The 26,845-nt window shown below is 39.6% G+C and overlaps 1 protein-coding gene across 3 annotated transcripts; it reads right to left on the minus strand.

Annotated features, from left to right (window-relative positions):
• Positions 1-1,389: 1,389 nt before the first annotated feature.
• On the minus strand, positions 1,390-26,837 carry fyco1b (FYVE and coiled-coil domain autophagy adaptor 1b). Of its 3 annotated transcripts, none has more exons than XM_084911935.1 (18): positions 26,734-26,837; positions 26,111-26,194; positions 25,022-25,128; positions 23,885-24,010; positions 22,449-22,555; positions 19,386-19,529; positions 17,916-18,012; positions 15,377-17,809; positions 14,029-14,121; positions 12,650-12,768; positions 12,099-12,266; positions 11,617-11,757; positions 10,102-10,310; positions 9,813-9,948; positions 7,484-7,588; positions 5,541-5,751; positions 3,444-3,553; positions 1,390-3,352 (listed from the first exon to the last, which is right to left on the minus strand). In XM_084911935.1, exons 2-18 carry the CDS (start codon positions 26,169-26,171, stop codon positions 3,277-3,279), a joined length of 4,443 nt encoding a protein of 1,480 aa, XP_084768061.1. In that variant the 5' UTR covers positions 26,172-26,194; positions 26,734-26,837; the 3' UTR covers positions 1,390-3,276. The 3 variants fall into 3 exon arrangements, with proteins under 3 accessions (XP_084768061.1, XP_084768060.1, XP_084768062.1); XM_084911934.1 differs by having other exon boundaries at positions 9,813-9,954; positions 26,734-26,836; XM_084911936.1 differs by lacking the exons at positions 23,885-24,010; positions 25,022-25,128; positions 26,111-26,194; positions 26,734-26,837 and adding an exon at positions 23,654-23,762 and having other exon boundaries at positions 9,813-9,954.
• Positions 26,838-26,845: the final 8 nt, after the last annotated feature.

A 26,845-nucleotide genomic window follows, 5' to 3' on the forward strand; every position in this document is an offset into this window, starting at 1 on the left:
TCTCAGGTACAGACTACCTAACAGTTCTTTGAGTACACAGTATATTTAAAACAGTCTTACTGTACTATTTTAACAGAGTATCAAATTAAATTTATACCAATTATGAATGCAAGTTAACAATCTTAGCAACTAAAACACTCATATATAAATATGATAAAAATGTAACTTACAGTTGTATGCAAGTTACATGTTGTAGTTTCCCTCAGATTTAATATTTCTTTTGTGTTTCTCAGATTTGTAATTTGGACCGTTTCCCCAACCCAACCTTTTCCCAGCTACATGCTGCCTATGTCTCTTTGTCCACTGCATTATGAGTACCAACAGCAGGCTGAGGAGTCTTTTGTATTTAACATACCAACTCTGTGCTTTGAGAACATTTTGTTGCTTTGTGAGAAAAATGCTGTTCAGATAACAAAAAATGCAGTTAATGTGAAATTTGAGATTGTAGATGTAAAGTAAGGTGGGTCGGGAAATTTATCCTCACCAGAGGGAGCAGTCTAACCCACAAGGTGGCTTTGCAAAGTGTGAAAACTACACAGAAATTGTAACAAATATATAATGTTATCACTCCAACTCCAGCTGTGTGGATACCAGCATTATGTGACTAAAATATGCAAATTAAAAATTGTTCATTCATTTAAAGCTGTTTGAATCATAAATAACGTGCTGTTGTTTCTTTCCAAAAGTGTAACATAAAAATATTTTCTGCTTTTGTACATACATTGTACATTTTAATAAACGCGGTGTAACAACAACAGATTCAGTAGTCACTGAACGTATCCTTTTTCATCCCAAGAGCTGGTCTTGGGATGTTACCAGCTTCTAGTTCCTGTCCGCCATAGAAGTCGTACAGCCAGGTATGATCATGCTGTGGTCAGTGCAGTCAGGGCGTGACAGTCCCGGTACAGCGCCGCATGAGCGCATCAAACTCACTGAGTTCCCTCTGGTCTTAATCAGCTCACCGAGCTCATCAAACGTTCCCCATGATGATCACTGTATCAGCTCCAGCACTGAAACCCTGTTGTTTACACCGTAGCTCCTCTGAGATTACAAGCAAAAATCACGCCCCACAGAGCATCTATGAAGGGGGAAACTATCTATATAGGCCAAAACTACTTTCTGTAAACATGCCTTCTAATGCTTCACAGTTGAGGATTTTAACATCAGGCTAGCTTTTACTCCTTGTTAACCTCCCAACCTTCAGCAAATTCAGCTGAATTGCTCCTCTGCAAACCGTACATGCATGAATGTGCATGGTAGCTCTTCTGGTGGTTGTCGAGACACTTCCATCGTGAGCAGATTGACATCCACAGACCAGTGTGGCTAAAAAACAATGTGACCATCAAATACATCACAGTGATATGCTTCAGATTAAAATGCAACCACACATTCATCACACAATCCTTATTTATTAACCATAACCTTACATCATTTCTAGTATAAATATTTAGTTCTCATAAGACGTGTCGGCAGATTCCCTCTGGTAAATCCAGCTGTAAACATCTACAATCAAACACTGCCTACATATGGAGGAGAAAAAAACCTCATTCATCATCTGGCACAAAGGCTCATGGGATACATATCGGCAAAAAGCCCTTTCACAAAGTGCATTATACAGCAGTCATGTCGCAGTGTCTTTAAATAGAAACTCCCATTTAAGAATTGTAAAATATATTTGGCAACTTGTCACTCTTAATGAGCAGATGTATAAAAATCAATTAGCATTTTTCCTTATTTTCTTTTCTCCTGTCAGTTCTTCACAACATAAATTACAAAATGGGTTTAAAATGGTGGAAGAGATTTTGTAAAACCTCTGGATAGAGCAAAGCAGTTAAATCAATGTTACTCTGTCAGTATTGTTAAATGATGAGACACTGAGAGGATTGCTGATTGAAAACTTGGATTATCTTCCACATTAAACCTTTTAAAGGTCCACATATGAAAAAATTCAAGTATTAAAGTAACAGAATTTTTGGACTTGTGTGATTTAAAGGCTGAGGCTCGTGTTTTCTGTTTGACGCACTGCAGGTTTTACACATTTCTCATAACAAAACACTCTAATTAACTCATCCAGAACATTACACAGCAAAAGTATAAAAAAACCCAAGAAAATGATTCTAAAGATGATTCTTTTTTCTTTCTAGAGACAGTAACAGCTTTGTGCTTTTCATGAGAATTTGTCCCATTTTTGCTCACTTTAAATGTAAAACCATCAAGAGTGATGGTTAAACTGATGGGGAAAAAACAACTAAATACTGAAGCACTGAAACTTACATTTTGATATGTGCTTAATGAAGTTGGGAAAGCTTGCACACACTCTTAATGTTTGCATGCACAGAACTCAAGCAGCCACATTCCCCTCTGTCTTCAGCTGCAACCACTAGAGACAAAGCACTGAAATAAAGCCTGTTTACTCAAGATAAATAAAACCAAATGCTTTCCGGGTTCTTCCTGTGGTTCTGGTTCTTCCATTTAAGCTTCGTCATGATTGCAACACATCCATTTCATCTAATTTCTGACAGCTGAAAAGGCAACAGTAAGAAAGATATGTGAAAGGACCGCTGGGCTCATTCTACCGCAGCATTAATGTCCACTGAAGCGTCAGTTAAGACTCTGTTAACATCAGAGTTGAATTCTTCCACTGAAAAGTTTTACAATCAAAGTTACCGTTAATAAATCAAGTGATTAGATTTGATCTCAGCTTGCAACCACAGACGCTTTCACAACAAGAGGCTCCCTGTTTGATTATGACTCAATCGCATGTGTTTGCCAGCAGTCAGAGCTTTTCTGGGAACAATGTACTACAATTATTACTGTATATTATTTTTTTTCCTCATAAAGCATCTTTATCTGATGTATTTATGGCCACTTATTTACGCAAAACCCCACATCCCTCCCTGTTTTTTTTAAAGTATATAAACACTTTCTCAACCCTTTTTGTTTGATTTGGATACTTTTGGATATCAAAACATAAAACTTCTCATACTATGAAAAGAAGATTTTAACTGACACACACATTAAGTGGTCACATTCAAATACGAAAGCGCCTGAACTTTGGATATCCTTCCTTATGTATATTTAAACTAGCTTTCATAAAAGTGCATGCTGACATACCGTAGTGTAATATTGTTATTTACTTATGTGTTTTAATGCTGTGACCTTTCCGCTGAGGCTGCTCAGCATCAGAAGAACTCTGAAGTGATACCTATGCGCTTAAACAGCCTTGACAGTTTGAAAAAGTCAGTGTTACACATGTTCGTGCTGCTCCTGCCACACTCAGAGGAGGTCGGTTCCATCGTAGACCACAGGCTTGTCTAGACTCAGATGATACAGCACTTTCTTAGAGATGAACCTGACAAACAGGAGAGACAGAGAAGGCTTTATGTTCTGCTTTGTTCAGTCTTATTCTGAACAGTTGTTGTTTAGAGCACAGCGTGACTAACCTGGAGAAGGAGTTGTCAAAGATAAGTGTGTATTCTCCAGGATTTCTGACTTTTAGTTCCCCCTGTATTGTCTCCTTGTGGGAGTTACAACGGGTCAGAGGGATCAAAACCTGCAGAGAGTAAAGGAGAGAAATCCTGGTTAAGGATTTCTTCTGTGTACACAAGATGGCAACAGGAGGCAACATTTTACCAACTGTGAAACCAATTCAGAATCAGCTTACTGAATCTAAATCCCAATAAATGTGCAGAAAAGCTGTCGGACTTTCTCCACTGCTCCGTGACCTTTTTTAACCCTGTCCTGACACATTTTTATGTTTGCTGCCGGGCAGCTTACACAGTGGGCGGCTCTGCTACGGCTGCATAAGAACCACAGTAGAATAAAATATTAGCTCTGCTTTATCACTGAGGAAATATGAACTGAATAATTTAGTTGCTTCTGCATGCACACTGCATATTACATCAGGGGTCACAGAATACAGCCCCACACTATCAGCAGGCTGGGAAAGGCCGCTTGTCCCTCTCTGACTTGATTTATTGCTAATAAATATTTAGGAAAAATCCTGCCACAGTCTGAGGTGTTTTGTTGACTTGGATGAAATAAACTGACACAAACTTTTACTTCAATCACTGGTGGTTAGACGGTTAGGCTAAATACACATCCACGGTATTATTAAGGTTACACTATATAAACATTCTCTAGGCAAGCGACCAGATTTCAAGGCCCGGTTTATAGTCCACACTCTAAAGCAGTGTTACCCACAGAGAATTTAACTTGGTGACCCACCCAACTCATTTTTAAGTTTTGCACCGATCTTTATGACAAGGCTGAGATGGTTTGCACATGTGCGGAGGAGGGATAATGGCTATACTGGACAAAGGATGTTGAAGCTGCCAGGCAGGAGGAAAAGAGGAGGACCAGAGAGGAAGTTCATGAATGGAGTGAAGGAGGGCATGCAGAGGGCTGACGTGACAGAGGGCGATGCCAGGCATAGAGTGAGATGTAGGCAGATGATCTGCTGTGGCGACCCTTAAAGGGAGCAGCTGAAAGAAGAAGGTGAGTCCTCTTGCTGTCATTTTTTAAAGTTGGGTCACTGCTAACTAGTTAGCCCCACCTCTTCTCACTTCTCGTTTATCTGCCAGCTACATCTCTGGAGGTTCTTGGCACCATATATACATGTACAGTTTATCTGTCATTGACTGCCTGGCAAATAGAAAAAACATATGCAAAATAAAAAAATAAATAAAAGTAAAAATACAAAACTATATACAAAAGCATGTGTACATATACCCGTATGCACATCTGTGTATATGTAAACCCATCAGTGCCAGAATTTAAATGGGAAACACTGACCAATCAGGTTTGAGCGGGCTTTGGATGCACATAGGTGAACGATCTGTATAGAAAGCAAAAAAATGGCGGCATTTGCCAGAAAACATCTGAAACCATCAGCTATCGTCTGACAGCGATTTATTTTTTTTAAATTAATTTTCATTTGTAAGTAATGACCTGAAAGCTTAGCCCCGACAACTGCTGCATGCACAGGAAGTCCTCCATATTCTAAGACATCAGACTAGCAGATTGATTTTCATATCGCATCAGTGTTAAAAGTTGGCTATTAACACATCCATTACTATTCATTTGGAGTCATGTTTGTGTGGCGGTAGTCACGGCAGTAGTGCCTTTTGGTCACTATCCTCTCCTGAGGGGAACATCTGGCTATTTAGCTGCTGAACGCTCCACTGCGTTCAGCAGCTGTTAAATTGTGTTTGTTGAACACCAAGAACACTGAGACTGAGTCAGTGCTAAAAAAAATTAGTTTGAAAGATAACCAACAAACCCAGTGTTGTGATGAGCTGCATATGCGAGCGACTGTTTTCTGTAGATCGATTCTAATCTTTCATATTGCTTACCCTTTTCATTTTATAACTATCAAATAAGATCAAATGTTCACGTTAATGTTCACTGGTGAGTTTATATTCCTTTGGAGATCGGTTTACAGTTGAATAAATCCACTTTATTGGAATGGAATTGGATGGAAATGTATCTCTGTGAGGACGTGTCCTTCACCCATGGTTATACACATGCTGGGCTCTCACCTTGGCTTGTTCCAGTGGATTCTCAGTGCTCTCCCTGTAGACCACACTGAAGGAGATGCTCTTTGGTTCAGATGTGAAGGTCCAGGACACAGTAGGACCAGGGTTGCTCATGGTGATGGGGATGGTGCTGTAACAGCTGGATTTGATGAAGAGCTCTCGGGGGCTGTCGCCAAACGCTGCGATGTCATCCACCGTGAAATGCACAGAGAACCTGCAGCGTGTGGAACGAAACATTTCACGCTGAAACAGTGGCACTGCAGTACCCAACCCAGTTTAATCCCATATCATTTATCCATTTTTTAAACAAAATCCTAATTTCCAATTTACTTGATATTTTTCAGGGGTTTTTTCAGTTTATCCAGTCACTGTGCACAAAAAAGTATTCCGATATCTATCAAACACCTTAAGAAACACACCACATTTACTGTTAATGAGCTAGAATAAGTAACTTCAGGGTCATATTTCTGTTAAACTGTAAAAAATATTAATTACAAATATAGTTGGCTGGTATCTTATGCTACATGACTGAATTTGCAGCAGGTTGAGAGCAGCTAAAACGCTAACATTTCTCAAAACACAGTGGTAATAAGAAGTACCGTAATTCCCGGACTACAGAGCGCACCTGATTAAAAGGCGCATGCTCTAATTTTAGAAAGAAAATAAATTTTGTACTTGAACAGGCCGCACCGGATTTTAAGCCGTATGCGTTTCACCTGTAATATGAGATATTTACACAGAAATATTACATGTGAGGATTTTTAACGTTTAATTTAATCCGTAAGGTAACATAAACATGGTAACATAAACGTTATGGTAACATACAAAAATACATACTGCAAATGCTTCTTTTCCTCGAACAGCGCCTGTAACACGGCTACCTTTAAGTACACGTACGTATCAGTAACACACAAATTACGTTGCTTATGGCTTTTTTACAACGTCTCTTAACAACCGGTAAAAATATATACCGTATATATACTACTTATCAATTTTATTGGTCTTCTGTTACCAGGCAAAATGTTTTTGGCTGCATGAAAAAAACAAAGATGCATTAGCCACACGTCAGTATAAGCCGCAGTGTTCACAGTGTGGGGAAAAAAGTAGCGGCTTATGACCCGAAAACTACGGTATGTTGAAGATTTCTGCAGAATTTCATAAATCTCTGTAGAGCTGAAAAGACTGACGTGCAAAAACACAAGCTCACATTGCAACATTTCTTTTCTGATTAAAAAGGAATTTGAAAAAGTTATCTTGGAAATGAGAAACGTCTGAAATCCTACAGACCAAACCTTCACTGATCAGCTGTCAGATCGATTGATAACAAGAAGAATAATACTAGTAGTGTGCAGCTGGCAAGCAACCTTGAGCTGCTCACCCCTTGATTACAAAAATGATTACAAAAGTCTGGAATTTCACTTCAATCTTTTTGAATCATTTTCATCTTGATTGGTTCCATCTGACGCTCACTGAGTGGCATAAATCATATGGTCATATGAATCACTTTATACCATGTTTACACGTTTGAAGTAGTGCATTCCCTGAATCTATAAATAGAATAAATAGACTTTCCCTTTAAAATGTTGAAATTCAAAGTCCTGTTTACAGTTTTCGACCTTATCAAAGGTGTGTTCTTTAACACTGTAACTGAAAAACAGTGCTAACAGCAGAAAGTTTCCACACTGCCTGAACAAACCAGCTCCAGGTTATACCAGAAGTGAAACTGTGGATCTGCAACATGTATTGCACAATATTTAGAGAAGTTGATAACCCCCAAACCAGATTTGCTTCATTTTTCAGTTCCCTTTTAGGATGTAGTTCAACACTTTTATCACAAAAAGACAAGAGAAACTTCTTCTGAAAATTAGAAACCCAAACAAAACATTTGACCTCACAAAATGCAACTACACTTGTGGCTTTCAGGTGTAACTTTCACAGAAACTTACGTCAGTTCTCCAGATTTCAGCAGGCAGATCTCTGCGTCCTGTACCGCAGCGCTGAGGTCGTCAGTATCCTCTGATGTGAGGTCTCCTGCACTGGCACTGCTGTTTCTAATCAAAACGGCATTTATATTTCAGATCAACACATGCTTTACGGCTCATTATTCAAACATTTTTTGAAACTTACAAAAACACTAGACTGAATACATGTATGAGACTGAGCAGCAGTCTTGAGCTTCCCCTTCTTTCGTTATATTTTGCTAAACAAATGAAAATTATTGTAAGAAGGGCATATGTGGGAGGCAATATTTAAGAAAATCAGTACAGTTATTACAATAAAAACACTGAATTTTGGAAGCAGTTGATTCACAGTCTTGTAGACATCTAAAGCATCAAGAAATATATCTACTAAAGCCTCATCAGGCAAGTTTTGATAATTTAAAAACAAAATCTATTTAATAAAAAAAACTCACTAGTTTTTCAAGTTTTACAAAATTGTTTCAGTTTATATAATTTAGTGTTTTTAATTTTATTCAGACGTCTAGTTTTTATTTTTATGGTAGTTTACTGAAATGTAGTTTCAGTTAGTTATAATAACCATGGCAGCAACTGATAGAATCGTGCGCTAACACAAATTGAAAGTCGATATTTGTTTTTCTTTCTTTCTTCCCCCCTTTCTCACCGTCTCTTCTCCCCTCTGTTTTTCTTTCTCTCCCTCTCTTTCTTTCATTCTTTCTCCCTGTCCTGTCCCCCAGTCATGTCTGTCCCGTTTGTAGCAACCGAAAATAAAATAAAATAAATACATAATTATAATAAAGGTCAATCAAATGGACCAATATGGCAAGGCCATGATGATCCACTTGGTAAAATAAATCCGCTTGGCATCTTTCTTGGCCTTAAGACAACAATTCTGATGGCTAAAGATCCAAACGGGACAAAATAAAACAAAAAAACAAAGTCGATATTTGGTATGAGCACCTTTATTCTTCAGCACAGCCTGACCAAGTTTTCTTGTGATCTCTTTAAGCAGTCATCATAGAACCATAGAGAAGCCTGTAGAAGTACATCGGTACTTCTACAGGCTTCTTGAAGTGCATTCAAAGGTCTTCTTTGGATGTTTCTACCTTTTGTTTTGTTTTCGGGCGATCGTGGCTCAAGAGTTGGGAATTTGCCTTGTAATTGGAAGGTTACCGGTTTGAGCCCCGGCTTGGACAGTTTCGATCGTTGTGTCCTTGGGCAAGACACTTCACCCCTTGTCTACTGGTGGTGGTCAGAGGGCCCGGTGGCGCCAGTGTCCGGCAGCCTCACCTCTGTCAGTGTGCCCCAGGGTGGCTGTGGCTACAATGTAGCTTGCCATCACCAGTGTGTGAATGTGTGAGTGAATGGGTGGGTGACTGGGTGTGTAAAGCGCTTTGGGGTCCTTAGGGACTAGTAAAGCGCTATACAAATACAGGCCATTTACCATTTCTGTCGAGATGATCCCACACTGTTTCAATAATAATGTTGATGTCCAGTCTCTGGGGAGGACAGTGATCGTCTAACTGGCATTGTGTTTGGGATGAACGCTGTTGCCAAGCTATAAATTCCAGATGGCATTGCATGGTGGATCAAAATCCGATGGTACAAGTTTTCTGTTATGTGTAGTCACAACACTGGTTCATCCTTTGAGTTAGGTGACTTTCTTGAATTACTCATAGATCAGTGTTGACTGGCTTGAGTTTGTTAAACAAAGCAAAAAAGAACATTCTTCTGAAAATGATCCAGTAAAATGACTGGAGTGGGAAGAAGTAAAAAAGCTGCCAATGTCCAAAGAAAAACTGAAAAAAACAATAACAGGAAAATCGGACTGCTTGGAAGAAAAATATGAAGAACTGAGGAGTGGCTCAAGACTTTTGCACATTACTTAAATACATTTAAAAACAACAATAAAAGCCAAATAAATTAACAATAAAATCCTCAAGAATAGAGACCTCAAGTACAAGTAATAGCTTATTGACTTCACATACCAAAGACGCCAACGTACTGCTAAAGAAGTACAAATCTATGTCTTAGAGCATATGTCATTTGTTTTGGGATATGCAAATGTGTTAAATATAAAATTGTAATTATATTCCGGGGTAAGTGAATTTTTCAATAATCACTTTAGCAGCCATGCTTATTTCTGGCTGTTTCTGATTAATCTGGAGCACACTAAGTAGACTGTTTCAGAGGAGGCGCGTTGCAAAGGACAGGTGCAAATAGAAAATCTGTTTTGGTGGCTGTTATTAATCTGCCATGCAGTGTCTGATAATCCTGTTGCTTACTATACCTGTCCATCTGTGTGTGAGATACTTACAGTTGTGCTGCCCCCTGCTGTCCATGTCTAGGCGAGCAAGCGGGGACAAAAGACAGGGATTCACTGTCGTACACTCCAATCACTTCCTCATCTGTGATAATGTCAAAAACACCATCGTCCAGTTTCTCATCTCCACCTGCTCCTAGAAGATAAACATCATATTCACCATAGATCTTTATTCTTAGCTCTTACTGTAGTGTGTATATCACTACTGTGTCCCCAATATAAATTTAATATGTAAATATTTTATCCTTTGACACATTAATCCAGTGAGTGTGCATGAGACTACCTGAAACACCGCTTACAGCCAGGCCAGCCTGCAGAAAGCGCCTAAATGGTGTTCCCGGTGTGCTGTGAGTCACTTCTTCCTGCGGGTGGCGCTCAACTACTGCACTGTGCTGGTTGTAACAGTCCTTACAGCAGCGCTCTCTGTTGCCACCCTGCTGGGTGCTCACCGTGTTGCTGCAACAGTAGTAGCAGAAAGGACGACCACACAGCCTAGAAAAAGGCAAAAAGATTGAGACAGAGCGTGTTAGTGCAACTCGCTGTGAAATGTTCACTGGAGAGAATTGACCTGTGCGTTGTAGTTCCTTTTATGTGAAGTATAGATTTGCACAAAAAGAAATGAAACTATCAAAGGTAAAAAAAGGGCATTAAAAAACAGAAGACGTGTAAAAATGTAACTTGTAGGACTTGATAGTTCCTTAGTTTTCAGCCTTCACCTCTGGGTAGTCAGCAGTCTCTGATCTAAAACCCTAAAGCAGTGCTATGGGACAAAACATGTAACTCATAACAGCCACTTCAGAGGTGGAGTGGATAAACAAGAAAAAAGCTCAATTAAATGACTTATGAGTAAAGCTTGAGCACTACTGATGTAAGGTAAAAGGAAAGGAAGAGCATTTAGGCATGTAAATGTGGTTAAGACGACCTGCTGAAGCTCCAACAGAGCATCAGAACAGCGAAGAAATCTTTAAGTGGCGTTGAACTTGATCGTGTTGTTGGTGCAAGACAGGGTCGTGTGAGTGTTTAAGAAACTGCTGATCTACTGGAATACTCCCACACACCCATCTGTAGGGTTTACAGACAATGGCTTTAAAAAGAGGAAATCTACAATGAGCAACAGTTCTGAGTAACAGTGCCTGGCCAGAGGTCAGAGCTGAATAGTAACGCTGCTTCAAGCTGATAGGAAAGCAACCACTTGTTACTACCAATTTATGCAGAAGACCATCTCTGAATTTATAACACACTGAATGCTGAAAAGGACGGATTACATCACCAGAAGATTGTACCGAGTGTCACTCCTATCAGCTCAGGAAACGTCCCGCAAATTCTCGAATTAGTGCCATGAAGGTTTGAGGCAACTATGAAGGCAAGAGAGGGTCCAACCGGGTACATTTGCTGAATTGAGAGTGATGTATTTCTGAGGGATACCATTCAGTGGTAGAACAGAGTATATCTGAATAATCATCACAAAGCTTCATGAGGCACAAAGAGTTCTGTATCATAGTCACTTTGACTTTGTCTTCAATTTCCTCAGGTCACTGAGGGTCACAGTCATGCATTATCATGACCTACACGTGTGCATGTTTTGAATAAGCACAGTCTTTTGCAGAACTAAGTTTGTAGAAGTGCTTTGCAATGCACAATGTAAACCAAGTGAGGAATGTGTGAGAAAACAGTCATCACACAACCACAGTGTAAACAAGCAGTGAATGACCTCAGAGTGTTGAGAAGCTGTGAAAGAAATGAGTGTGCTTTTACTGGTTGGTGCTTCCAAGCAGTTTCTGTTTTGATGGACCATCACCTGCAGCTGTACTTGCGGAACCACCAGCTGAACTGAGTGTGGCAGCCCAGACAGTAGTTAACGTCCCTCTCCGACTCCTCATCCCGCAGCTTCTGCTCAAACTCCAGAGCGTCTGACTTCTGCCAAAGGGCATCTTTCTCCCTGCAACAAGGACAAGCATATTTGTACACTTTTAAAAATCCGCCCTTCCAGTGTGGATGTCACGGTACCAGAAATTTAGATTATACTGATACCAGTAGAATGATTTTTGACAGCCAATTTGATACGGACTGTTCTTAAAGTTAAACTCCATTATTAGGAGTGTTGGAGGCAGTTTATTTAAAATGCTAACATTATATTTTATGAGACAGACTGAAATGTGATGGTTGCAGAATAGCCTAACCAAAAGCAAAAGGTAAAAAAGAACTTAAGAATAAAAACAAAAACCCCCAGAAATGAATTTGTATTAAGCTAATCTGTGGAAAAAGAAAAGACGTTTATACCTGATGAGCTCTACAAGCCTTTCTTCCAAATTGATTTTGGTACGGTAAAGATCATCCAGTTCAGCAGTCATTTTCATGTCAAAGCTTTGTTTGTCCTGTGTGACTCTCCGTAGGTTTTCAGCCATCTCCTGACAGGCCCGCTGAGCAACTGCTAACGCCTCCTCAGATCTGCATATAGCACAAATACATGCTGACCAAAAAAACATGGAGGATCAAGCATCCATGCAGACCTTATCCCAGCTGTCACTAGGAAAGCAGGGTGCACCCTAGAAAGGCTAACAGTCATCACAGAGCTAACACACAGAGACAAGCAACCATGCTCTCATTCACACCTACGGCCAAATTAGACTCGCCAATTAACCTAACATGGGTGTCTTTAGACTGTGTGACAAAGAGGGAGTACCCAGAGAGATTCGACTCTGTGCCACCAACACAGACAATGTGTATTTGGTTGTTTCTGGGCTAGACAAGATTAAACAGACAAGATTAAAAACTTTCATCAGGAGCTTTAATTTGGTCCAGAATGTGTGATTATGAATACAGTATCTCACCTTGATAAATTCCCTTTCAGATGGATTATCTCATCTTCTTTCTGCTGGATGAGGTTTTCAGACTCGGCCATCTGGATGTTTGTCTCCTCAATCTGTTGGCAGTATCTCTGATTCTCAGCCTGCAATCAGCGCAGCAAAGCACAGCCTTATTTCTTGCTCTTTGTGAATTATGTTTGTGAATATAACATTATGTTTACTTCAATTGACAATATACAGAATGGAACTGCAATTTGTATTCCCATTTATCAACCCCACACATGAAAATGCAGATCGAGCTGCGCAAGCTACACATGCGTTTTGTCACGCATCATCCTCCAGCGATGACTTTAGTGTGGTCAGTGTTAGACAGCAAAGAAGTTCCATTTCCACATGTAAAACCACTTCACTATGTGAATACTGTCAGCATGTTGACCACAACTAAAAATCTTCTTGCAAAATTAAACCAAAGCGAGTTTCAGGTGGCTTTTATGACGATGAATAACAGACAAAGAGCCTTCAAAATAAATGTGGGAGAAAAAAAAACTATCTCAGGGAAGTTCTCTAAAATAATTAGAGATGTAAAATACAAAATGCTTCACATAAAGCAGTATTCAGAAGATGTTTTCTTTACATGAATTTCCCACTCAGGACCATAACCTGTTGGTTTTAATGGTCAAAAACCAACAGAAATTATTTTTAAGAGGAGTCTGTTTTTTGGTAGTTTGGCTCTTTAACTTTCTTCTTTAACCCAAGTGGAGGAGTTTAAGTATCTCGGGGTCTTGTTCACGAGTGATGGGAGAAGGGAGCGGGAGATCGACAAGACGGATTGGTGCAGTGGCTGCAGCGATGCGGACGCTGTACCGGTCTGTTGTGGTGAAGAGAGAGCTGAGCGTAAAAGTGAAGCTCTCAATTTACCGGTCGATCTACGTCCCTACCCTCACCTATGGCCACGAGCTGTGGGTAGTGACCGAAAGAACGAGATCGCAAATACAAGCGGCGGAAATGAGCTTCCTCCGAAGGGTGGCTGGCCTCTCCCTTAGAGAGGGTAAGAAGTTCGGCCATTCGAGAGGGGCTCAGAGTAGAGCCGCTGCTCCTCCACATCGAAAGGAGCCAGCTGAGGTGGTTCGGGCATCTCACAAGGATGCCTCCTGGGCGCGGTTTTCTGGGCATGTCCCACCGGGAGGAGGCCCCGGGGCAGACCCAGGACACGCTGGAGAGATTATATCTCTCGGCTGGCCTGGGAACGCCTTGGATATGCTGGAGGAGGTGGCTGGGGAGAAGGAGGTCTGGGCTTCTGTGCTTGGGCTACTGCCCCCGCGACCCGGCCCCGGATAAGCAGAAGAAAATGGATGGATGGACTTTCTGTTTACGACACCGTACTGAATTTTTTATCCTCTTACCTCTAGCCCCTTGAGGTTGTTCTCCAGGGCAACTACCTTCTCATGCTCAGTCTGGAGCTGCAATTTAACATCCTCTAACTCTTGAATCGTGCTCTAGATGGACAAAAAATAATCAGAAATTCATCATTAAAGTTGAGCAGGGTACGTGGAAAACATATCTAGTTGCACTCTAGCCGAGTTGGTATAAATCTTTCTATACATTCTAGTTATTTTCAAAATCATGGCCTAAATATTTTAGTAGTAACAAAAAAGATGACTTGTTTATATTGCTCGTGTACAGTGCAGTGAGACTGTGCAACTTTTTCTAAAAGCACGTGTCTGCATCTTAGCAAGAGTTCAGTGGTATGGTTACTTATTCTCAGGACTGCAGATGAAATTATTTGAGAATATGGGAATGCATTTGTATTTCTCTGTAATAACCAGTGATTTTCCCCGATAACCAGGTGCAGGTTCTGTCGCTCACCTCACTATATTAAAAAGTGGAATCATCAAACAGCTCTGTAAATTGCTGTACAATTTGAGGATAATATTATTTCAAAGAAAAGTGTAGGCAGCAGATAAAAACTTCCACAAACTGACATAGAATTTGTGGAATTTCTGGCAGTTTTACAAAAACGCAAAGCGTGAAAATCTCCTCTAGTGCTGGGGAGGCTTTCACATGTAAATGAAAGTGCAGTACACATGCAAATTGGGACCACTGCTCCAAAAGTAACACCTTTTTTTCTCAAATGTCCTGACTCTATTTAAGATCTTGTATGCTATAATTAGATCAGGCTTCCTTTATGTATGTACTCATGACTGAAACTTGAATAATCTGCTTTATATTTCCAAACACATGATGTGTGTTTCGATGTCATTTTTGTTGAGTGCTCAACTTTAGTGTCATTTCAGCTCATCGTGTAAGATCTGAATTTTTGTAACCGACCAGACTCGAGATAAAAGTGCACAAGAGGGTCAGTCTGTACTAATATTTCAGTTATATATCAAAGCAGGAGCAAAGAGATGGTCAGAAAAAGGAAAAAAAATACCTGCTTTATTTCCTGCTTTAACTTAAGTAACTCTATACCAGCACTGATGGGTTGTGACATATTCATTCAGAAGAACACATGAACAATGCCAACCAACCATAATCACAGCTTACAAGGACAAGACTGGTGCACAATCCTAAATCTGCATTAAAGTTAACATTAAAAAGAAACCTGTAATTTCGCTAACAGATTTCTTTCAAAAAATTAAGCTGCGTAAAACTGTTTTTCAGTTTATAAGAAACAGTTTTGTTTACAAGGAAGTACGTCATAAACGGGAAGACAACAGTAACGTTGTACATGTATACTGTACTCTGCCTGACCTGGAGCTGGTCTTCATGGCTCACAGCTTCACTGCTGAGCTGCAACCGGAGTTGTTGATTCTCTTCCTGGTTCATCTCCCGCACAGCTTCGACTTCCTGTTGGGCCTCCCTCAACTGTTTCTCCAGTTTCTCCTTGGATGCCATCAAATTCTCAGTGTTTGGGAGCTGACTGTGGAGCTCCTGGTTCTCCTTGCGCAGCTGCTCCATGCAGGCATTCAGCCTTCCTACTTCCTGAGCCGCCTCCTCCTCCAGCTCCTGCAGCTTTGTTGACTGACCCTCCCAGCGCAGCCGAGCCTCCTCGTTCTCAGCGGTCAGCATGCACACGTGCACGCCTAGTTCTGCGGTCTCTGTGTTGGCTCTGTGAAGGGCCTCCCTTGATTCACTGTTCTCCAGACACAAAGCATTGTAACGCATCTTAAACTTATCAAGCTCCTCTCTAGAGGCCGTCACCTCTGCAGCAAGACCGGCTCGAGCCTGTGCCTCGCCATCTCGCTCACGAATAAGAGCCTCCTCACGCTCGCGAGATCTAAGAATTTCATCCACATGCCGGCGGTTTAGTTCCTCCACTTGGGCCTTCAGTTGTTCTACTAAAACACGAAGGTCTTCTCTGGAGGTTTCTGTCACCTCCTGCAGGGCCTGAGCTTTCATCCTCTCCTCATTTCCTGCCAGGAGTTGTGCCCTAAGCTCCACCACCTCTTCCTGGAGCCTGGTTACCTCTCTCACGTTGACTTCCAGTTGTGCCTGAGCTATAACCAGCCTGAATGGGTCCTCTTTGGATTCCACTGAGGAAGTCTGGTGCTCACTGTGAAGCTTTTGCATTTTTTCGTTGCTCTCTGCGGCTCCTTTTTCATCGTGCAGCTCCCCACTCCTGCTTTCCAGCTCATCAGTTCGACCTTGGAGAAGCTCACATTTTACAGTCTGGTCTCTTAGCTTAGCTTCGGTTTCCTGGAGCTTTTCAAGTAACTCTGCTTGGCTTTTCTGCGACGCTATAATGTTCTTGTCTAACTTTTCAGCTTTGGTAGTGAATGAATCCAGTTCCTGTTGAGTTGTGGCTAACTGTTTCTTCAGTGTGGACTGACTGCCGAGAAGCTCAGTATTCTCATGCTCCAGCTTCTTTAACTGAGCATCAGATTGCTCCCTTTGCATAAACGCCTTCTGAACCATCTCCTCCAATTTCAGGTTTTCATCTAAAAGCTTTTTCTCTCTGTCTTCCACACTCATCTTTGCAGCTTCCACTCTACTTCTGAAGTGCTTCTCAGACGCCTTCAAAGAAGCTAGCTGGTCTAACAGGGCAGCCCTGCTCTCAGTTAGCTCGGAAATGCTTACCTCACTTTTCCTAACCGTTTGGAGAAGCTTAGCATTTATTTCCATTAGACTGCTGAACTGTGTTTTGTCATCTGCAGTATTCTCTGATTGACTGCAAGATGTTATTTCATCATCAATAATTTGAGGGGCCACTGTTTCTTTCCCCACGTTTAGCTTATCTAACTGCTCCTCCAAATGTTTGATTCTTTCTGAACTCGCAGCTAGCTCTTTCTCTCTGCTTTTAAGCGTTTTTCTTAAATCCAAGCTCAGACTCTCAAGTTCCTCATTCTGGCTGCTACTGAGACTACACTGCTTCTCTACCTCTTCCCTCTCTTCCTGGAGCATTTTTCTCAGTTCCTCCGCCTGCCTTTCCCTGCATTCCAGTGAGGCCTGCAGGTCCTGAAGCTGTGCTCTCAAATTCCCTGTCTCTTTCTCTTTCAAAGTCAATGCCCCCTGAATTCGACCAACCGCACTCTGGAGCTCCTCTAACCGCGTGAGCGCTGCCTCCCGTTCGTCATCAGCTCCAGCTTTTACTTCAGCTAGCTTCTCCTCAGCATTCTTCAATTCTTCTTCCCTGAGTTTTAGTTCCTGCGACAGACATTCACAGTGCCTCGCCCTGTCCTCAGCCTCTCTCTTAGCCTCCAGCCTCCCCTCCTCTGCAGACTTGAGTTTATCCAGGAGTTCCTGGATTTTCCAGGCTGATTCACAGTAACTAGCAGTTTGTTGGCCCCTTTCTTTAAGAGCCTCATCTAACTTAGAAAGAAGCTCCATATTTTTGTTCTCAGCAGTTGTGAGTCTATCTTGAAGTTCACTTCTTATCGGTTCCCTGCAGGTTTGATAGTGATTAACTCTTTCTTCACTGTATGTTTCTGGGTTACTTTGGACTGCTGTAGATGTCGAATTGGCAGACTTCTGAGCTGACAACTGTTCTTGAAGGTGCTTTACAATATCTTTCAGCTCCGCAGCCTCCTTGCCAAACTCCTGAACCCGCACCAAAAGCTCCTGCTGTCTGAGCTCGGACTGGTCAAGCTCAATGCGCAGATTCTCTGCAATGCTGCAGGAAGAAGGTTCCCCCAGTTCATCAAGACCACTGTGGCTCAAGTCTGGGACTGGAAGGAACTCCTGACCCTGTTCAGTGCATGGAAAAAGAGAGAGCAGAGGTCAGGTGCATTAAACATTAGTCACATTTAACCAGAAAATTGTGGGAAATACTGATATAATATTTTTTGTGTACCTGTGAGTGTGAATAACTGCTAACCAGACTGTTCACACTAGAGCAGCGACTCGGGGGTTTCCAAAGGTAAGCTGAGGAGCCAGATCCTAATGTTCGCCTTTGTTAATGAGACACCAAATATTAGGGTCACATAACGACAAACAGTGAAAATGCTTTATTTTAAAGTTCTGCTAATTTTCTGTAATATATACCAGAAAGAACTGTATTATTTAGAAATGGTTAACAGGAAGTAAAAACCACACCTATATACAATACACATACCAAGAACATGCCAAGATTTTAAAGAACCCAAGAAAATATGCAATATTTACAGAGTATAACTGAGTTCATTTTAAAAAAACTCTTAGTTCTTCATTTTAAAAGGAACTATCCTGCCTAATTTTACTGTGGGAGCCCACACTCAGCGGCATTTTATTCTGTAGAAAAGATTAATATAACAAACAAAAAAAATCCCATAGACTGCCATAAAGTCTACTTTTAGATGAGATTAGTTCATTCGATGAACTGAGAAAAGTTAATTTAATTTTAGCAGTATGTTAAATGGACGAACAGATTTGAAATGTAGTCCAGCTTTTATGCTTTTCTTGTTAGTGGAGAAAATATGAGTCAATTTACACAAATACAAGCAAGGAAGTCACTCAGACGTTACACATTTCTTCTCTGGAATTAGAAAGTGATGATTTCATGCTACTCATTGGAAATAGAATTGACAACCGCAGCAAATTCTATTTAAGAATTTCTTAAAAAGAGTGCAGGACTCTACTGTCTTCTTTTCTAATAGCTTGTAAAAATAATAATAACAATACATTTTATTTATAGGCACCTTTAAAACCCTTAAGGTCACCTTACATTATTTCAGTAAAATAAAAACATAAAGTAAACAAATAAAATCACAACTACAAAAATAATTGAGGTAACAATAGACTAAGACCAAGTTATAATGAAGGGTTTGCAGTTCTGAACAGATTGAGTCGTGATTTAAATGTAGAGGGCATTTATAGTCCGGAGATCTGGTGAAAGTGCACTCTATATGTATGTAAGATCACACAAATACGGAGGAGCAAGGTTATGAAAGTATTGCTTGAATTTATCACAACGAAGTTGAAAGTTTTGACAAAGCTGCTGATAGAAGAAACAATGATCCAAGTTCACACACTGTCAGCAACCACACACACACACACACACACAAACACACACACACACACACACCCACGCACACACGAGCAACACAGCAAAAAGACAGAACTGTGAATGTGCAGGGAGATAAGATAATTAGGCGTTAACTTCAAGTTGTGAAAAACCCAGTACGCTTTCACCACAATTCAACATTTGCAAAAAAATAATGTGTTCAGTCTAGATATTTAGTCTCTTTGAGATCAGATCATTTATTTAGTGACCTTACATGTTTTCCAGGTTGAAGAATTATGTGTTATAAAGTTTTTTAGTCTTCTATTGTTCATACATACATACCTTGCAAATTTTGGCCAATCTGCATCAAGGTCATAACCTCTGGCTGCCACATCAAATTGGATCTGGTTGAGTTCATAAAGATTGTTGATTATGTCTCCAGTGAGGTGAGACTTGAGGAAAGGACTCCGGGCATAATACCAGTCACTTTATCGGAAGAATACAAAAAAAAGTTGAAAAAACAACTCACAAAATGAAAGTCAGAGAATTTCAACTAGTAAAAACAGAAACATTCAGAAAAAATACATTTAAAGGTATGATATACATCACAGACATTGGCATACAAAGCTAATATTCAAATTAAAGCTTTCCCTTTATGCTCACAACTTGTCAATAGAAACAATGGCAGTAAAAAACATAGCTTTAAATAGCACTATAAAGCATTATTGTCACCTCGTTGTTGTTAACCTTGTTAAACATGACAAGATATTTTATCTTTATATCTTTATACCGTACCTTTTACATAATGACAATACACATCACACTTTTAATAATAATTGTTTCCAAGTTATAAGACTTCTTGTTAATTTTCAACCAGTAACTCATTAAGTTACCCATGAACACCTTGGTGAAAGTAACGCAAATTTAAAATTTCTTGTTAACATGACTCTACTCTACACAAAGTTGCATTAGAATCCATTCAACGCTTATACATTCAAATTCAACAATGTATTAGTTAAATAAACAGCAGCCTCAGTGGAGGCATGTGGAGGAACCATACACACAATAGCCTGGCACCTCCCCATTATGCTGGTCAAGAACTTGGTCACACACTGCTGTGGGATGGTTCTTTGACCGGAAGTTGTTACAAGTTCACCAGTGTGGTTGTGTCGGTCAATCTGTCACAAACAGCATGCTCAAGCTTAAAACAAGTCTCAGTAGTTGCTGCTCAACCCCCAAATATATTTTCCTCCCAAATTTGGCACCGTTTAAAGGGAAACCAAAAAAATAAAATAAAATAAAATGTATTTATTTATAGCAACCAAATATCAATATCCTTGCTATTCCTTTTCCTTGCTCTATCAACAATAATAAACACTCCCTCATATACTGAAAAACAGAAGACATTTTGCGCTATCTAGAGAACAGAGAAATAAAGGTTTCAAAGATTTAAAAAAGAATTCAGACAAAAAATGAAGACAAAGTAATGAGGCTACCCTTTCTGAGAACGCTTTAAATAAAACAACTGTCAGCATGTTTGCAGTGTAAATCTGATGGCACAGTCAGCATCCAGTTGGTTTGTCTTACATAAGCTGAGCCTATAGACTGAAAACAGGGAAAGTTTTACTGAAGTCTTGAAATTTAAAAAAAAGAAAAGAAAAACTATTTCTAGGCACTATTTCTAAGCGCACTCAGTCCAGCACCAAAGGTCGTATAAAATGGTATTTTGTTTTTTCATAGTTCATATTGGGAAAAATACTTTTGCACCCCAGAGGTGAAGAATTATTTGCTCAAACATAGAAGCTGCCACCCACCACCAAAACACCAAACCTGTTTCAGGTCCATTCCTGAGGTTCCTCATTCCAGTGTGTTTGCTAACTACGCTGAATCTCTACTGAATGTAAATACTTACAAAACCCACCGTGTTTAAATATAAGTTAAATATTTTCTCTTTCATACTGCCAAACATGGCCCATTAGACTGCGGCTAATTTGTACAGCGCTTCCTTTATTTGCAAAAGCCACAGATACTGCATCTCTGGTTTTTAAGATAAGCTATTTTTTTTTTTAACTCATTTCTTTATTTGTTAATTACTTATTACTTAAGCCTGCATTTTATTAATTGCATTTTTATTTTCTTTACATTTTGAATATTGTTTATGTGAAGAGAAACTGGCAAACTTAGCATGTCATTGGTGTAAACTGCTGTGTTTAGTTTTATTATGCGTGGAGAATAAACTACTTCTTTTTTTCCTTAACGCAAAAATAAAACTGACATTTTGATTTGAGAAAAGACAGGAACTGAGCAGTGCCACAAAGGTCTATGGTCAAGTTTTTTTTGGTTGCTGTGATTTCAGTCAAAAAGGAGAAATAGGACATAAAAAAGGAAGGGAGAATCACACTTCCTAAGAACATCCAAAACAAAGCAGTACAGTATGCCTGGAGTAAAACACACATCTTGGCAACAGTTTTCTAACTGTCATAGTCAGGAACTATAAAATGTATCAATTTATCTTCAATAACAAGTACTCTTTGATGAATTAGGACATTTAGAGATAAACCACTGTTCATGTTGCATGTAGCCATGAAGGAAATGCATGCAGTCAACAGAATTACACATTCTAATTAGCATTGATTAATCGGTTAGTCCAGGGAAATACTTTAAGCTTCCATTATTAAATTATGTTTTCCTAATTTTGTTTTGTCAGTTTTTTGTAAATAATTTCTTCTTTTCAGATAAGTGGAGATTAAACCTTTACTGCAGTCATTTGCGCAATGTCAGCTTTATCACTGCCCAGTATCCAGAATTTCGTAATTTCACAACTTGCAGCACAGAATACATTAAAGCTGACCTTTTAGATTTCAATATCATCAGCTACCATGAAAACAATAGTATTTATGAATTTAAGCCTAAGTGTGCATCGAAACGGGTTTAATATTCTCACTAAACTGAATTGTCATGGAACATGTCCATAGATTTCAATGTTTAAGTCAGGCATTCAATTCGATATCATGTTTTTTTCTTCTTAAAGCAGACATGAAACATACCATCGAGTCCTGCTTGCATAAACTGATACAGACTTAAAACTAGATTTTAAAAATAAGTGTTTAAAGTTACAGATTTTGGGGCATGTTTAGCGCTATCTTGTCCAAGTACAGAAAATGACATCACTAGGAAGTGATCACAGAAGCAACTGCTCGATGTAACTAAAGCACATATAGTATCCACTTTAAAATGTAAAATAGTGTTACAGATAGCGTTTCCAGTTTCTATCATTTACAGAATTATTTTGCCCATAACACTAAGACTAAAAATAATCATCTAATTATTTTTAGTCTTAAATGTTACGATATTTCGATGCGTTAAGTGAACATTAGATTAATCTGAGCTGATGTGTCCTCTCACCTTGTGACCTTCAGATTCATAAAACACTGCTGCAGTGTGTCAGCAAGACGCTGGTGAACGAGCGAGTAGCGGATGAAAGCCCTTCCTTTCCCCAGTGATGTCTTCAACTGAGGACACACAAAAATAGACTCTTTTGTCATAAACATGCACAACACTGGCAAACTCAATCCAAGGTGGACTAACCTCCACTGTGTTTCTTATCTAACTTGTTAAATAGGTCAGACTTAATACAGTTTCTACTTCCTAAAATACATTGTATAAAGCATTAAAATGAAACTGTTAAGACTTTTTAAAATAAGACTACAGCTCTTTTTCCATTTTTGAGGTTAGTAAATATAAAATCTGTTCATCGCAGACTTTAAGGATCAAAGTTTTAGTTGTCTTCAGCAACAGTCTTGGCCATTTTAATTTAACATGGAAATGTTAAATTCTACTGCATAAATAACAGTTCAGCTTAAAGATATCTAAATTTAAAGATGATCACCATATAGAGAATAGATGTACAATGTTATTTCTAAGCCTAGACTCTCCAATGCATTGGCAGATGGAGGGATTTAAGTAAGATAAGAGACACAGATACACCAGACAGACACCAGCTGGAGACGTCTTTATGTCTGTGACCAATGGACAGCAAATAAAAACAGTAAAAGAAGAGAAAAAAATAATAATGTTTTAGGTTTTCAGAGTGCCAAAGGTTTTTAATTATTAATTATCAGTCAGATGTTATTGACTAGACTGTGTGACTTCTGAAAATAAACACGCTGACCCATTTAAACCCCACCCCTCCCCCCTCAAAAAAACTTTAAACCACAGATCTGTCTTCCTTATGTTATCAAATCAATGATTACTTAACAGCAAAAAATATTAACAGGCTTGTGATAAAGAATTACAAAAATAGTTTAAAAAATAGATGATAAGTCAAAAATTATCTGGCACATAATTCAGTACCCTAAAATTATCATCTATAAAAGTGGGTACCCAACGTCTATTGGAATGAAGGAAAATAATCATGCAGATAATGAACGTAGTCATAGCTGTTGCCTTTACAAATAGAACGACATAACTTGTAAATGCTAATAACCAATACACAAAGAACACTTTGATCACTTAACCACCAAATATTACTAACAGTTCAACAGGAAACCAATTCATTACAATACAAACTAGGACCAAATCATGAATAGTTATTGAAGTATGAGGCTCACCAGTGTGAATTTCCAGGACAAAAAGTGAGGAGGAAACAGTACAGGTGGCACAAGTGTAAGATAGCATGTGAATTAGCAGCGTTGAGCCTTAGTGCACCTGATTGGTCAGAATATTAGTTACATGGTTATACGGTCACTGTCTGTATACATGTGCGCATGTGTTTCACGCCATGGAAGGGCTGAGGCACGAAGGGTGACTAAGTGTACGCGTGTGCTGCAGAGGAGGATTACCTCAGGGATGGACTTAACGAAACGGATGCCATCGTTAGCTCCCTTGATCTTAATCAGGCAGTCGCAGAAGTAATCCCAGTAGTCTTTTCTCTGGCCAAGAAAGGTTGTCTTCTCTTTTTGGTCAAACTAAGAGACACAAAGGACACAAAATTATTGCATTCATATACAACGTGCTCTGTAATGTGGACTGTACTACATCACCGTGGTGACTGAGTTGCTAGTGTTTAGTAGTTGTTAATATAATTCAAGAAGATTAAGGGAAAGAAAAAGACATAGTTGAGCTACACAAATGTGTATTTTCTTCAACTTGGACTTTACAAGAACAGCTCAAGCACATTAAAGAAATTACTCACTGGTATCAGGACTCATAACCTTTAAATACAGGAAGGCTTGTGAGATGAGTCTTGTGAAATGTTTCATTTTAAGAATTCACAACTTAAGAACACTAGTCTACAGCACTCCCAATAGTACTGACAAGTCATGTTTGACCAGGCTTCTGTTACATGCAGGTAAATAGTTCTGTGTTTTGTTTTTTTTGCAAGCAGAAATTGATCTCTTTGCTCAGAAATCCACTGGCTACACCGGGATCCCCTTAAAATTAGCCACTTCCACCAGAAGCTAATGGTGTATTCACACTAGGCAATCTATACAATCCTGGAGAGTATTTACTGAGTGTGATCGCTGCGTGCCATACTCTGGTGTGATTAACCTTACTGTGCCTTGATCTGGTTGAAAAAGAGCGGGGCCCAAGGTTTAGGTCAACTGGATTGGGTAAAGCATGCACATAGTTTGATGGCTAGACATGCCTCAGGAACTGTCTCTCTAGCAACGGCCCCCACAGAAATACCTTTGCTAAGCAATTAACAAATAGCTTCAAGACAATGTGTGACCACTTCCCCAGTTATGCAGAAAAACACATAAAATTGTGAAACCACAAAAGAAAGAATGAATGAAATAAAGGGAAAAGCAAGCATTAGATGGAAGTGCTGAGATGCTATTTTTAACTGATGCGTTCTCTGGCTCAGATCCATTAAGGGCTATGTGAGCACATATGATAAAGGAAGAGTGTGTGGGGGGAGTGGTAGGTACTTATGGTTTAATTTACCCAATGCTACTCTCTTTGATATGGCGACATACCTGCAGCAGGTATTCTAGTTTGTAGAAGAACTTGTGCAGGTTGGCGAAGTCGTCCGTTATGGGTTCACCACACTCCCTGTGTTCCTTACTTAACTCTATCACTGCATCTACAGTTTAAAAAAGAAGAACAAGAGCATTATTAACCCAAACACAAATATGTGATTTTGTGTAGATAGATTTTTTTTTTGTCCCAGAATATTTTTTGTGACATTTAAACCAAGCAGCCACATCACTCAAGCCATAGACAGGTGGAGTGAATACCTTTGGTCGTGTCACTATAATACCGTGTTTGGCTGGGAAATCTTGGGTCATGTGGACACTACCAAGACACACCTTAAACATAATTGCAAAAGAAGAATATTCCCCAAGGTAGTGACCTCCCACAGCAAAATTATGAGACACACCAAAAAAAACTGATCCTAGTATGTTGACTTAGCCTCTAAACTTAATGGGATGTACAGAAACATGACCTATTTACAGTATGGAGGCCCAAGTAGGGTTTGGATACTGAAAAGCTTTTAAAGGACTTTACTGTAATTGATTATTTTTTATGTTTTCTGTGAGGAAAAAAAGGAATCTTGCAGAATTATTTTTAATGTGACTGCTTTGTTTCTTTTTTTAATCTGAACACATAGTGTTGATATACAGTATGAAAAAAGGTTCTGTACATATCAGGTGTGCAAAAACTCACTCTCTTCAGCTATGAATAAAGTACATGAAAAGCTCAGTGACACCGAATTTAGACCAACTGCACAAAATTGGACCCATATCTGATTCCCTATTCTTGCACCCCAGGACATTCCTAAACGAGCTGCCAAAACAGCTCAGACAGGTCATAGCTTTTTTGGTGGCAGGTGGAGACTTGACACAGTATTTGTCTGGTGATGCTGGTAAATGCTGTAACTGGTTAGTGTATAGTTCATCTGGTAAAACAAACAAACAAACAAACATTTACATATAAAAAAAAATCTTTGGCTGATGTAAATATTGCAGAATCCTTTGGACAAGACACCTGATGCATATTGCATGATATTGTATCTACTGTAACGCACATATGGGGTTTGCTGTATGTGTGGAGAGCTAGATTACCATGCAGATCTCTGATTATCCTCTGCAACTGTTTATCCCCAACTGATGAGGTGGAGGCCATTGTAGGGATGTACTCAGGCAATTCTTCACAGAGGGATAAAAAAGGGAAATTCAAGTTATCTAGCACGTCACCACGAGTTCTCCAGAACACACACACACACACACACACACACAGAAAACACTCGGCGGTAAACAGTGCAGTCCTAAATTAGTTCCTCCTGCTGTAAAGTAGGAGGTTCATGAAGGCTCTGGTGGCTGTAAAACGCAGTAACAGTAAAGTTAACAAAATTTAACTGCATGTACAAAGGGACAACGACAGGTCACAATTTGTCGCTACATCGTCTTTGTCAGAGCGCACTGGGACAAGATTTGTCTAGATTTATCCACCGTCGCCATGACGAGCCAATAAAGTTGACTCGTATCACTTTAAAATGCAACAAACCGCGACATAAACATCGATTTGTCAAAACCTTAGCGAGCGATACAGGATGGACATGCACCTGCTCTCAGCGACTCGTTTCCTGGTTTATTTCATCTACATTTCTGTCGCTAATCATCCTACTTTGGTTGTAAATAAGGATAAAGACTTCGGTGTTAAATAAATCACAATACAAAACACGTACTTGATGTATAAAATTGTCCGGACTGTCCAGTTTATCAGTGGTATAGCAGAAACGTGCTGCCGTTGGGGGGCGGGCTCTGGAAATGATTGACGGCTGACTAACCACGGTGTAT

The sequence above is a fragment of the Perissodus microlepis genome, chromosome 18 (assembly GCF_051167445.1).
Source record: "Perissodus microlepis isolate ML-2025 ecotype Zambia chromosome 18, ASM5116744v1, whole genome shotgun sequence".
NCBI classification, from domain to species: domain Eukaryota; kingdom Metazoa; phylum Chordata; class Actinopteri; order Cichliformes; family Cichlidae; genus Perissodus; species Perissodus microlepis.

Coding starts and splice junctions, on each gene's coding strand:
- fyco1b (XM_084911934.1), bottom strand. CDS start 26,171: ATGGCCTCCACCTCATCAGTTGGGGATAAACAGTTGCAGAGGATAATC. Junction 18,013..19,385: donor GATTGGCCAAAATTTGCAAG/GTATGTATGTAT, acceptor TCATTAACAAAG/GCGAACATTAGGATCTGGCT. Junction 3,353..3,443: donor TTTGACAACTCCTTCTCCAG/GTTAGTCACGCT, acceptor CCTGTTTGTCAG/GTTCATCTCTAAGAAAGTGC.